This window comes from Rhinoderma darwinii, chromosome 6 (genome assembly GCF_050947455.1).
Source record: "Rhinoderma darwinii isolate aRhiDar2 chromosome 6, aRhiDar2.hap1, whole genome shotgun sequence".
NCBI lineage: Eukaryota > Metazoa > Chordata > Amphibia > Anura > Rhinodermatidae > Rhinoderma > Rhinoderma darwinii.
Window position 1 is genome coordinate 142,523,332 of NC_134692.1, and position 15,169 is coordinate 142,538,500.

General features: G+C 42.9%; 1 protein-coding gene across 1 annotated transcript in view; it reads right to left on the reverse strand.

Annotated features, from left to right (window-relative positions):
• The window catches only part of TCTN3 (tectonic family member 3), a 16,432-nt gene extending 5,952 nt beyond the window's left edge, over positions 1–10,480 (reverse strand). Inside the window, exons 1-5 of the mRNA XM_075830796.1 lie at positions 10,339–10,480; positions 8,563–8,686; positions 5,596–5,711; positions 4,353–4,483; positions 4,111–4,216 (exon numbers count right to left, since the gene is read on the reverse strand). Coding sequence (XP_075686911.1) covers positions 4,111–4,216; positions 4,353–4,483; positions 5,596–5,711; positions 8,563–8,686; positions 10,339–10,426 — 565 coding nt within the window. The 5' untranslated portion in view covers positions 10,427–10,480. The remainder of the gene's footprint in view (positions 1–4,110; positions 4,217–4,352; positions 4,484–5,595; positions 5,712–8,562; positions 8,687–10,338) is intronic.
• Positions 10,481–15,169: the final 4,689 nt, after the last annotated feature.

A 15,169-nucleotide genomic window follows, 5' to 3' on the forward strand; every position in this document is an offset into this window, starting at 1 on the left:
TGGAGTGATATAAGAGGAGCGGCTGATATCAGTCACATATATGATGTAATGTCTCTGGAGGATATAATAGTACTGGAGTGATATAAGAGGAGCGGCTGATATCAGTCACATATGATGTAATGTCTCTGGAGGATATAATAGTACTGGAGTGATATAAGAGGAGCGGCTGATATCAGTCACATATGATGTAATGTCTCTGGAGGATATAATAGTACTGGAGTGATATAAGAGGAGCGGCTGATATCAGTCACATATGATGTAACGTCTCTGGAGGATATAATAGTACTGGAGTGATATAAGAGGAGCGGCTGATATCAGTTACACATATGATGTAATGTCTCTGGAGGATATAATAGTACTGGAGTGATATAAGAGGAGCGGCTGATATCAGTCACATATATGATGTAATGTCTCTGGAGGATATAATAGTACTGGAGTGTTAGGGTATGTGCACACACACTAATTACGTCCGTAATTGACGGACGTATTTCGGCCGCAAGTAGTGGACCGAACTCAGTGCAGGGAGCCGGGCTCCTAGCATCATACTTATGTACGATGCTAGGAGTCCCTGCCTCGCTGCAGGACAACTGTCTCGTACTGAAAACATGATTACACTACGGGACAGTTGTCCTGCAGCGAGGAAGGGACTCCTAGCGTCGTACATAAGTATGATGCTAGGAGCCCCGGCTCCCTGCACTGAGTTCGGTCCACTACTTGCGGCCGAAATACGTCCGTCAATTACGGACGTAATTAGTGTGTGTGCACATACCCTTATAAGCGGAGCGGCTGATATCAGTCACACATATGATGTAATGTCTCTGGGGGATATAATAGTACTGGAGTGTTATAAGAGGAGCGGCTGATATCAGTCACATATGATGTAATGTCTCTGGAGGATATAATAGTACTGGAGTGATATAAGAGGAGCGGCTGATATCAGTCACATATGATGTAATGTCTCTGGAGGATATAATAGTGCTGGAGTGTTATAAGAGGAGCGGCTGATATCAGTCACACATATGATGTAATGTCTCTGGAGGATATAATAGTACTGGAGTGTTATAAGAGGAGCGGCTGATATCAGTCACATATGATGTAATGTCTCTGGAGGATATAATAGTGCTGGAGTGATATAAGAGGAGCGGCTGATATCAGTCACACATATGATGTAATGTCTCTGGAGGATATACTAGTACTGGAGTGTTATAAGAGGAGCGGCTGATATCAGTCATATATGATGTAATGTCTCTGGAGGATATAATAGTGCTGGAGTGATATAAGAGGAGCGGCTGATATCAGTCACATATGATGTAACGTCTCTGGAGGATATAATAGTGCTGGAGTGTTATAAGAGGAGCGGCTGATATCAGTCACACATATGATGTAATGTCTGGAGGATATAATAGTACTGGAGTGATATAAGAGGAGAGGCTGATATCAGTCACATATGATGTAATGTCTCTGGAGGATATAATAGTGCTGGAGTGTTATAAGAGGAGCGGCTGATATCAGTCACATATGATGTAATGTCTCTGGAGGATATAATAGTACTGGAGTGATATAAGAGGAGCGGCTGATATCAGTCACACATATGATGTAATGTCTCTGGGGGATATAATAGTGCTGGAGTGTTATAAGAGGAGCGGCTGATATCAGTCACACATATGATGTAATGTCTCTGGAGGATATAATAGTACTGGAGTGTTATAAGAGGAGCGGCTGATATCAGTCACATATGATGTAATGTCTGGAGGATATAATAGTACTGGAGTGATATAAGAGGAGCGGCTGATATCAGTCACACATATGATGTAATGTCTCTGGAGGATATAATAGTACTGGAGTGTTATAAGAGGAGCGGCTGATATCAGTCACATATATGATGTAATGTCTGGAGGATATAATAGTACTGGAGTGTTATAAGAGGAGCGGCTGATATCAGTCACATATGATGTAATGTCTCTGGAGGATATAATAGTACTGGAGTGATATAAGAGGAGCGGCTGATATCAGTCACATATGATGTAACGTCTCTGGAGGATATAATAGTACTGGAGTGATATAAGAGGAGCGGCTGATATCAGTCACACATATGATGTAATGTCTCTGGGGGATATAATAGTACTGGAGTGATATAAGAGGAGCGGCTGATATCAGTCACACATATGATGTAATGTCTCTAGAGGATATAATAGTACTGGAGTTATATAAGAGGAGCGGCTGATATCAGTCACACATGATGTAAAGTCTCTGGAGGATATAATAGTGCTGGAGTGATATAAGAGGAGCGGCTGATATCAGTCACATATGATGTAATGTCTCTGGAGGATATAATAGTACTGGAGTGTTATAAGAGGAGCGGCTGATATCAGTCACATATGATGTAATGTCTCTGGAGGATATAATAGTGCTGGAGTGATATAAGAGGAGCGGCTGATATCAGTCACACATATGATGTAATGTCTCTGGAGGATATAATAGTACTGGAGTGATATAAGAGGAGCGGCTGATATCAGTCACATATATGATGTAATGTCTCTGGAGGATATAATAGCACTGGAGTGTTATAAGAGGAGCGGCTGATATCAGTCACACATATGATGTAATGTCTCTGGAGGATATAATAGTGCTGGAGTGTTATAAGAGGAGCGGCTGATATCAGTCACATATATGATGTAATGTCTCTGGAGGATATAATAGTACTGGAGTGTTATAAGAGGAGCGGCTGATATCAGTCACACATATGATGTAATGTCTCTGGAGGATATAATAGTACTGGAGTGATATAAGAGGAGCGGCTGATATCAGTCACATATGATGTAATGTCTCTGGAGGATATAATAGTGCTGGAGTGTTATAAGAGGAGCGGCTGATATCAGTCACACATATGATGTAATGTCTCTGGAGGATATAATAGTACTGGAGTGTTATAAGAGGAGCGGCTGATATCAGTCACATATGATGTAATGTCTCTGGAGGATATAATAGTGCTGGAGTGATATAAGAGGAGCGGCTGATATCAGTTACACATATGATGTAATGTCTCTGGAGGATATAATAGTACTAGAGTGTTATAAGAGGAGCTGCTGATATCAGTCACATATGATGTAATGTCTCTGGAGGATATAATAGTGCTGGAGTGATATATGAGGAGCGGCTGATATCAGTCACACATATGATGTAATGTCTCTGGGGGATATAATAGTGCTGGAGTGTTATAAGAGGAGCGGCTGATATCAGTCACACATATGATGTAATGTCTCTGGAGGATATAATAGTGCTGGAGTGATATAAGAGGAGCGGCTGATATCAGTCACACATATGATGTAATGTCTCTGGAGGATATAATAGTACTGGAGTGTTATAAGAGGAGCGGCTGATATCAGTCACACATATGATGTAATGTCTCTGGAGGATATAATAGTGCTGGAGTGATATAAGAGGAGCGGCTGATATCAGTCACACATATGATGTAATGTCTGGAGGATATAATAGTACTGGAGTGTTATAAGAGGAGCGGCTGATATCAGTCACACATATGATGTAATGTCTGGAGGATATAATAGTGCTGGAGTGATATAAGAGGAGCGGCTGATATCAGTCACATATGATGTAATGTCTCTGGAGGTTCTCAGCGCCGGGATATGTGATATTATGTAGGGATCATGGAGTAGGGAGGTTTATACACTTCCTGTCATTCATCCCATTGAAGCGCACTACAGTCAGCCTCTCCAGCCTGACATGACTGATAACAGGGAGCAATAGACTGCATTCAACGGCCCTTCACATTACAGACTGGGATTAGTGTCTAGTTACTAAGCTTTCCTTTAAGCCGGTCATACACATAAGATAAAAGTAATTTCGGCCGACCATCCTTTAAAAAATTAGTGTGTTCAACCGGGCAGGCAGTTTTGTCTCTGGTGTACAGGACAGGATTGGTTGAATTCAGTCGATCATTTGCCACTTTGCGTCAGTTTTTATAAATTTTCTAAAACCGACAGCCTGATTGGCCAGTTTCGTCTCTACTGTTGCTGGTGGGATCGTCCGTACGCACGATCCCGCGGCCTCTCATTCTCTGATGTCGTCGGTCACTTTAGATGGGACACTTACTTGCAGGGTTGTTGTCTGAACATCGATTCTGAGCTCCCGTAGCTGCCGGCTGCCTCAACACTCCCAACACACCGGACGTGGAGACGGTAAGAACGGGATCACCGGCCTGAGGAGACAGCGGGGAACGTAAGGAGCGCAACAAGATCAAGTAATACACCCCCTCCCCCGAGCTGATCACACACAAGAAGGGAAGACGACAACCTTCACGCTGCTGGAGCTTTGTACTCGCCTGGAGCACTTACCCGGTAGAAGCTGGAGAACGCGGGCGCACCGGCGGAGGCTGGAGAGAAGGATGCGCCCCTGTACGGATCACTGAGGGTGGCAAAGTTTGCTGCATCCACCTTCTGTGGGGTCACAAAGTAATTCAAGGAGGCTGCAAATAGAAAGAACAAGGCTGGAGGTGTCACACAAGCGATCCAGGGGCTGAGGACAGAGGACGAGGCAGCGGGTGTCACACGAGCGGTCCAGGGGCTGTAGACAGGGGGCGAGGCTGGAGGTGTCACACGAGCGATCCAGGGGCTGAGGACAGAGGACGAGGCAGCGGGTGTCACACGAGCGGTCCAGGGGCTGTGGACAGAGGACGAGGCTGGAGGTGTCACACGAGCGGTCCGGGGGCTGCGGACAGGGGACGAGGCAGCGGGTGTCACACGAGCGGTCCAGGGGCTGTGGACAGAGGACGAGGCTGGAGGTGTCACACGAGCGGTCCAGGGGCTGTAGACAGGGGGCGAGGCTGGAGGTGTCACACGAGCGATCCAGGGGCTGTGGACAGAGGACGAGGCAGCGGGTGTCACACGAGCGGTCCAGGGGCTGTGGACAGAGGACGAGGCTGGAGGTGTCACTCGAGCGGTCCAGGGGCTGTAGACGGGGCGAGGCTGCAGGTGTCACACGAGCGGTCCAGGGGCTGTAGACGGGGCGAGGCTGCAGGTGTCACACGAGCGGTCCAGGGGCTGTAGACGGGGCGAGGCTGCAGGTGTCACACGAGCGGTCTAGGGGCTGGGGACAGAGGACGAGGCTGCAGGTGTCACACGAGCGGTCCAGGGGCTGTAGACAGGGGACGAGGCTGCAGGTGTGACATGAGCGGTCCAGGGGCTGTGGACAGGGGACGAGGCTGCAGGTGTGACATGAGCGGTCCAGGGGCTGTGGACAGAGGCAGCACATCGTGTCCGCATACAAGGAGCTCTCAAATTCAGATAAAGGGGTTTTTGTCCAGTATAAGAAAAACACGGCTTCTGTCTTCCAAAAACAGCACCACGACTGTCCACAGATTGTGTGGGGTATCGCAACGAAGCTCCATTCACTTCAATGGGCGCTGCAATACCAGACGCAACCCATGGACAGGTGTGGCGCTGTTTCTGGAAGACAGCAACTATGTTTTTCTTATACTCGACAACCCCTTTAATAGGATGTCATAGTGGCAGGTGCCCGTTAAATGGTCATTGTAGAGGTGACTGAACCATCCACATTACACATTGTCTGAGCTCTTACCATCCGCTGAGGAAACACAGAACAGATCTGCAGGAGCCGTGCCGAGGAGCGTCGTGGTGTACGGGGTGTTATTCCGAAAGATGAGCCAGTTGTAGATACAAGCCCAACTCTCTGCCCTGTGTATAAATCACACACAAAAATAAGCCTTCAAAGGGACACTGAACCGGATAGCACTATTATATCCTCCAGAGACATTACATCATATGTGTGACTGATATCAGCCGCTCCTCTTATATCACTCCAGCACTATTATATCCTCCAGAGACATTACATCATATGTGACTGATATCAGCCGCTCCTCTTATAACACTCCAGCACTATTATATCCTCCAGAGACATTACATCATATGTGTGACTGATATCAGCCGCTCCTCTTATATCACTCCAGCACTATTATATCCTCCAGAGACATTACATCATATGTGACTGATATCAGCCGCTCCTCTTATATCACTCCAGTACTATTATATCCTCCAGAGACATTACATCATATGTGTGACTGATATCAGCCGCTCCTCTTATATCACTCCAGTACTATTATATCCTCCAGAGACATTACATCATATGTGACTGATATCAGCCGCTCCTCTTATAACACTCCAGTACTATTATATCCTCCAGAGACATTACATCATATGTGTGACTGATATCAGCCGCTCCTCTTATAACACTCCAGCACTATTATATCCTCCAGAGACATTACATCATATGTGTGACTGATATCAGCCGCTCCTCTTATATCACTCCAGTACTATTATATCCTCCAGAGACATTACATCATATGTGTGACTGATATCAGCCGCTCCTCTTATATCACTCCAGTACTATTATATCCTCCAGAGACATTACATCATATGTGACCGATATCAGCCGCTCCTCTTATAACACTCCAGCACTATTATATCCTCCAGACATTACATCATATGTGTGACTGATATCAGCCGCTCCTCTTATAACACTCCAGCACTATTATATCCTCCAGAGACATTACATCATATGTGTGACTGATATCAGCCGCTCCTCTTATAACACTCCAGTACTATTATATCCTCCAGAGACATTACATCATATGTGACTGATATCAGCCGCTCCTCTTATAACACTCCAGCACTATTATATCCTCCAGAGACATTACATCATATGTGACTGATATCAGCCGCTCCTCTTATATCACTCCAGTACTATTATATCCTCCAGAGACATTACATCATATGTGACTGATATCAGCCGCTCCTCTTATAACACTCCAGCACTATTATATCCTCCAGAGACATTACATCATATGTGACTGATATCAGCCGCTCCTCTTATAACACTCCAGTACTATTATATCCTCCAGACATTACATCATACGTGACTGATATCAGCCGCTCCTCTTATATCACTCCAGCACTATTATATCCTCCAGAGACATTACATCATATGTGACTGATATCAGCCGCTTCTCTTATATCACTCCAGTACTATTATATCCTCCAGAGACATTACATCATATGTGACTGATAACTGATATCAGCCGCTCCTCTCATATCACTCCAGTACTATTATATCCTCCAGAGACATTACATCATATGTGTGACTGATATCAGCGGCTCCTCTTATATCACTCCAGTACTATTATATCCTCCAGAGACATTACATCATATGTGTGACTGATATCAGCCGCTCCTCTTATATCACTCCAGTACTATTATATCCTCCAGACATTACATCATATGTGTGACTGATATCAGCCGCTCCTCTTATATCACTCCAGTACTATTATATCCTCCAGACATTACATCATATGTGACCAATATCAGCCGCTCCTCTTATATCACTCCAGTACTATTATATCCTCCAGAGACATTACATCATATGTGACTGATATCAGCCGCTCCTCTTATATCACTCCAGTACTATTATATCCTCCAGAGACATTACATCATATGTGTGACTGATATCAGCCGCTCCTCTTATAACACTCCAGCACTATTATATCCTCCAGAGACATTACATCATATGTGACTGATATCAGCAGCTCCTCTTATATCACTCCAGCACTATTATATCCTCCAGAGACATTACATCATATGTGTGACTGATATCAGCCGCTCCTCTTATAACACTCCAGTACTATTATATCCTCCAGAGACATTACATCATATGTGACTGATATCAGCCGCTCCTCTTATATCACTCCAGCACTATTATATCCTCCAGAGACATTACATCATATGTGTGACTGATATCAGCCGCTCCTCTTATATCACTCCAGTACTATTATATCCTCCAGAGACATTACATCATATGTGTGACTGATATCAGCCGCTCCTCTTATAACACTCCAGCACTATTATATCCTCCAGAGACATTACATCATATGTGACTGATATCAGCCGCTCCTCTTATATCACTCCAGCACTATTATATCCTCCAGAGACATTACATCATATGTGTGACTGATATCAGCCGCTCCTCTTATATCGCTCCAGCACTTATATCCTCCAGAGACATTACATCATATGTGACTGATATCAGCCGCTCCTCTTATATCACTCCAGTACTATTATATCCTCCAGAGACATTACATCATATGTGTGACTGATATCAGCCGCTCCTCTTATATCACTCCAGCACTATTATATCCTCCAGAGACATTACATCATATGTGTGACTGATATCAGCCGCTCCTCTTATATCACTCCAGTACTATTATATCCTCCAGAGACATTACATCATATGTGTGACTGATATCAGCCGCTCCTCTTATATCGCTCCAGCACTTATATCCTCCAGAGACATTACATCATATGTGTGACTGATATCAGCCGCTCCTCTTATAACGCTGCTGTACTGTTATAAGCTGATGATTTTAGGGTTAGTGGCCCTTTAAGACATTCAAATAAAACTAATAACAGAACACTTTATATGTAAAAAAAAATAATATTGTATATAATAATAGTTATTACACTCGGCTCATCTTACTTGGTGCTTCCAGGTAAACAGAAGGAGAAGACGTTTGTGGGGTCACTAGTCGAGCAGTCGGTGTCACAACAGCAGTTAATGTCACAACTTCCGGGAGAAAGGTCACATGTGCAGATCGTCACACCTGATGGAAAACAATTGAGTTCATTTGGTATCTGGATGCGCCTGCTCCCTGACTGTCTCCACGCTGCACACGCCACCTCCAAAACTCTAAATATCTGTGACTTGTTTGTCTGAAATGGTCACCAGGACGAGGTCACCAAACCAGAGGCGGAAAAATATACCAACAACCCACAAACAATTAAGAATGTTGAGGCAGCGTATTCATGATCCCCACTCCAGACAGTGATTGGTGGGGCGATGACATGTAGACACCGGCCTCCTCAGAGATGACGTCATGTAGACACCGTCCTCAGAGATGACGTCATGTAGACACCGTCCTCTTAGAGATGACGTCATGTAGACACCGTCCTCCTCAGAGATGACGTCATGTAGACACCGTCCTCCTCAGAGATGACGTCATGTAGACACCATCCTCCCCAGAGATGACGTCATGTAGACACCATCCTCCCCAGAGATGACGTCATGTAGACACCGTGCTCCTCAGAGATGACGTCATGTAGACACCGTCCTCCTCAGAGATGACGTCATGTAGACACCGTGCTCCTCAGAGATGACGTCATGTAGACACCGTGCTCCTCAGAAATGACGTCATGTAGACACCGTGCTCCTCAGAGATGACGTCATGTAGACACCGTGCTCAGCAGAGATGACGTCATGTAGACACCGTCCTCCTCAGAGATGACGTCATGTAGACACCGTCCTCCTCAGAGATGACGTCATGTAGACACCGTCCTCCTCAGAGATGACGTCATGTAGACACCGTCCTCCTCAGAGATGACGTCATGTAGACACCGTCCTCCTCAGAGATGACGTCATGTAGACACCGTCCTCCTCAGAGATGACGTCATGTAGACACCGTCCTCTCAGAGATGACGTCATGTAGACACCGTCCTCTTAGAGATGACGTCATGTAGACACCGTCCTCCTCAGAGATGACGTCATGTAGACACCGTCCTCCTCAGAGATGACGTCATGTAGACACCGTCCTCCTCAGAGATGACGTCATGTAGACACTGTCCTCTTAGAGATGACGTCATGTAGACACTGTCCTCCTCAGAGATGACGTCATGTAGACACTATCCTCCTCAGAGATGACGTCATGTAGACACTGCTCCTCAGAGATGACGTCATGTAGACACTGTGCTCCTCAGAGATGACGTCATGTAGACACCGTCCTCCTCAGAGATGACGTCATGTAGACACCATCCTCCTCAGAGATGACGTCATGTAGACACCATCCTCCTCAGAGATGACGTCATGTAGACACCATCCTCCTCAGAGATGACGTCATGTAGACACCATCCTCCTCAGAGATGACGTCATGTAGACACTATCCTCCTCAGAGATGACGTCATGTAGACACCATCCTCCCCAGAGATGACGTCATGTAGACACTATCCTCCTCAGAGATGACGTCATGTAGACACCATCCTCCTCAGAGATGACGTCATGTAGACACTGTCCTCCTCGGAGACGACGTCATGTAGACACTATTCCCTCAGAGATTATGGCGTGTAGTTACTGTCCTCCTCAGAGATTACGTCATATGACAACTGAAGTCCCAACACACGACCCGTTATAAATATTTTTAGCTCAAAAGTTGATATTTCTCAGTGACCACGTGACCCCGCCGCCACCTCTCACGTCACTTACCGCCTGATGCTGCATTCACTGTTCCGCTCCCACAATGTAAGACTATAATAAGTAATAAAGCCCGAGGAACCGCGAACACCGGCACCATCGCTGGGCCGAGGCGTCTGGTTACCACAGAAACCGCGTCGCATGACGTCACTCGGAAGCGCCGGAACAATATCTACCAATAGGAAGCGTCCCCCAGGCGCTCTAGGCATGCCGGGAAATGTAGTATTTTCGTCTAGTTACCCCTAGAGGGCAGTGCAGCTTTTATGTTTTTCTATAATGAGGAATTTTAACATCAGTGGCCAGATATAACGCTGCCATAAAGCGCAGTGCTGTCGTTTACACTCTTAAAGGAACACTCCAGGTTAAACTGATACACTGAGTTATGTTTAGTGCAGGACTTAAGTGGGCGGAGCATGACACAGGGATTCAAAGATTTATGTAGCGCCCCCCCTCAGACCCTTTACGAGACATAACGCAGCCTAGAGATTGACACATTCACCTAAGGAAATCTCATAGAAGAGAAATGAACCTTTTATTGCACAGCCGTCCATTATCTCCCTGTATGATCATTCACAGACGTGACACAAGATACACACATTACTGGACCGTCTTCTCCATTCTTGTCCCATTATTCGGGATTCCTCTCCTTTCATGGTTTTCTAGGCCCGGTTACAATATCCGCACTTTATCTCATCACGTTTGTTCGTGTATAGAATGAATTGTATTTTAGAACATTCCTTTTATAACATTTCTTTAATCCGGCATTGAAAACCATGTCCGATGCCGGATTACTAAATATTCTGGATTATCGGATGGGGCAAAATCAAATTGTGACATAAAATCTGCTGCTATCTTTTTTAACACAGAGATGTCTCCTGTCCAGACCATCAGATGCCGGATTAAGAGAATTTTACTAAATGTATCAGACGCCATTTCTTTTCTCTTATCGCTATTATGTCTGTTTGAAGGTCTGCCGATTTTTTATTTATTTATTGGATTTTTTATTTTTTTACTTTAGAAAATATTTCGCACTATCTAAAAGTTGATAAAGTTCTAGAACGAGAAAACAGAACATATTTCTTGGTATAAGGAGCCTTGTCTCATGGTTCGGTCTTCTAGTGCTGATCACGTTAGGTTCTTTACAGCAGTCGTAAAGCAAGACTCTCCCCCAGTTCTCCAGCCAAGACTGTATGGCTGTTGTGTTGCCCTCTAGTGGCCAATGTGAAGACTGCAATATTCCATAACTGATTTTTTTTTATGCATAATGAAGAAAAAAAGTAAAAGAATAAAATCTTAATAAAAAAAATTGCTTTGAAAATGTCTCCTCTTTTTGGTGAGCGTCTCTTTCACATGAAGACTCCTTGACTGTCCGATGCAGGAAATTCCTCAGTAACTGCATTGCAAGTTCAGGACAGTAAAGTCAGCAATTTCAAGCTCTGCAACCCAGGAATGTAATTAGTAGATATATGTCCAGCTAATGACTCCATAGAGAAGCACCATACGGACTTGATGCAGCGTCGTACAGACCAATGTCTGACCCCCCATATTCTGCCCTGAGGGGGGATGTTCAGCGGTGGTGCTGGGGAGATTCCCTTTTTGTATTCAGCTTCTGTCACAATTTGTTGGTTTCATAGGAAAGGTAAAAATCTCCATCTGTCAAAGCAGAAAAAAAAAAAATAGAAAAAAAAACGACAAAAATCAGGGTAAAAGATGAACATTGGACGACAACAATATAATAAAAAGTGACAGAGAAGCAGAATCACAGTAAAAACGACCCTTCTGTGCATCAACAACAGTACCATGCCGTGTCCAATCAACAATGCCCTGCAGTGCCCAAATAATACCCAAATAGTGACCAAGTAATAGCACCATACAGTGTCAAAATAATCCTGGTGTACAGTGCCCATATAATAGTATGATGCAGTGCCCATATAATAGTATCATACAGTGACCACATAATAGTATGATGCAGTGCCCATATAATACCCCCATATAGTGTCCATACCATATCATTATATAGTGCACAAATAACAGAACCATGAGGGGTCTATATATAATACCCCCATATAGTGTCCATACCATAGTATTATATAGTGCACAAATAACAGATCCATGAGGGGTCTATATATAATACCCCCATATAGTGTCCATACCATAGTATTATATAGTGCACAAATAACAGAACCATGAGGGGTCTATATATAATACCCCCATATAGTGTCCATACCATAGTATTATATAGTGCACACATAACAGATCCATGAGGGGTCTATATATAATACCCCATATAGTGTCCATACCATAGTATTATATAGTGCACAAATAACAGAACCATGAGGGGTCTATATATAATACCCCCATATAGTGTCCATACCATAGTATTATATAGTGCACAAATAACAGATCCATGAGGGGTCTATATATAATACCCCCATATAGTGTCCATACCATAGTATTATATAGTGCACAAATAACAGAACCATGAGGGGTCTATATATAATACCCCCATATAGTGTCCATACCATAGTATTATATAGTGCACAAATAACAGAACCATGAGGGGTCTATATATAATACCCCCATATAGTGTCCATACCATAGTATTATATAGTGCACAAATAACAGATCCATGAGGGGTCTATATATAATACCCCATATAGTGTCCATACCATAGTATTATATAGTGCACAAATAACAGAACCATGAGGGGTCTATATATAATACCCCCATATAGTGTCCATACCATAGTATTATATAGTGCACAAATAACAGAACCATGAGGGGTCTATATATAATACCCCCATATAGTGTCCATACCATAGTATTATATAGTGCACAAATAACAGATCCATGAGGGGTCTATATATAATACCCCCATATAGTGTCCATACCATAGTATTATATAGTGCACAAATAACAGAACCATGAGGGGTCTATATATAATACCCCCATATAGTGTCCATACCATAGTATTATATAGTGCACAAATAACAGAACCATGAGGGGTCTATATATAATACCCCCATATAGTGTCCATACCATAGTATTATATAGTGCACACATAACAGATCCATGAGGGGTCTATATATAATACCCCCATATAGTGTCCATACCATAGTATTATATAGTGCACAAATAACAGAACCATGAGGGGTCTATATATAATACCCCCATATAGTGTCCATACCATAGTATTATATAGTGCACAAATAACAGATCCATGAGGGGTCTATATATAATACCCCATATAGTGTCCATACCATATCATTATATAGTGCACAAATAACAGAACCATGAGGGGTCTATATATAATACCCCCATATAGTGTCCATACCATAGTATTATATAGTGCACAAATAACAGAACCATGAGGGGTCTATATATAATACCCCCATATAGTGTCCATACCATAGTATTATATAGTGCACACATAACAGATCCATGAGGGGTCTATATATAATACCCCCATATAGTGTCCATACCATAGTATTATATAGTGCACAAATAACAGAACCATGAGGGGTCTATATATAATACCCCCATATAGTGTCCATACCATAGTATTATATAGTGCACAAATAACAGATCCATGAGGGGTCTATATATAATACCCCCATATAGTGTCCATACCATAGTATTATATAGTGCACAAATAACAGAACCATGAGGGGTCTATATATAATACCCCCATATAGTGTCCATACCATAGTATTATATAGTGCACAAATAACAGAACCATGAGGGGTCTATATATAATACCCCCATATAGTGTCCATACCATAGTATTATATAGTGCACAAATAACAGAACCATGAGGGGTCTATATATAATACCCCCATATAGTGTCCATACCATAGTATTATATAGTGCACACATAACAGATCCATGAGGGGTCTATATATAATACCCCCATATAGTGTCCATACCATAGTATTATATAGTGCACAAATAACAGAACCATGAGGGGTCTATATATAATACCCCCATATAGTGTCCATACCATAGTATTATATAGTGCACAAATAACAGATCCATGAGGGGTCTATATATAATACCCCATATAGTGTCCATACCATATCATTATATAGTGCACACATAACAGATCCATGAGGGGTCTATATATAATACCCCCATATAGTGTCCATACCATAGTATTATATAGTGCACAAATAACAGAACCATGAGGGGTCTATATATAATACCCCATATAGTGTCCATACCATAGTATTATATAGTGCACAAATAACAGAACCATGAGGGGTCTATATATAATACCCCCATATAGTGTCCATACCATAGTATTATATAGTGCACAAATAACAGATCCATGAGGGGTCTATATATAATACCCCATATAGTGTCCATACCATAGTATTATATAGTGCACACATAACAGATCCATGAGGGGTCTATATATAATACCCCCATATAGTGTCCATACCATAGTATTATATAGTGCACACATAACAGATCCATGAGGGGTCTATATATAATACCCCCATATAGTGTCCATACCATAGTATTATATAGTGCACAAATAACAGAACCATGAGGGGTCTATATATAATACCCCCATATAGTGTCCATACCATAGTATTATATAGTGCACAAATAACAGATCCATGAGGGGTCTATATATAATACCCCATATAGTGTCCATACCATATCATTATATAGTGCACAAATAACAGAACCATGAGGGGTCTATATATAATACCCCCATATAGTGTCCATACCATAGTATTATATAGTGCACAAATAACAGAACCATGAGGGGTCTATATATAATACCCCCATATAGTGTCCATACCATAGTATTATATAGTGCACACATAACAGATCC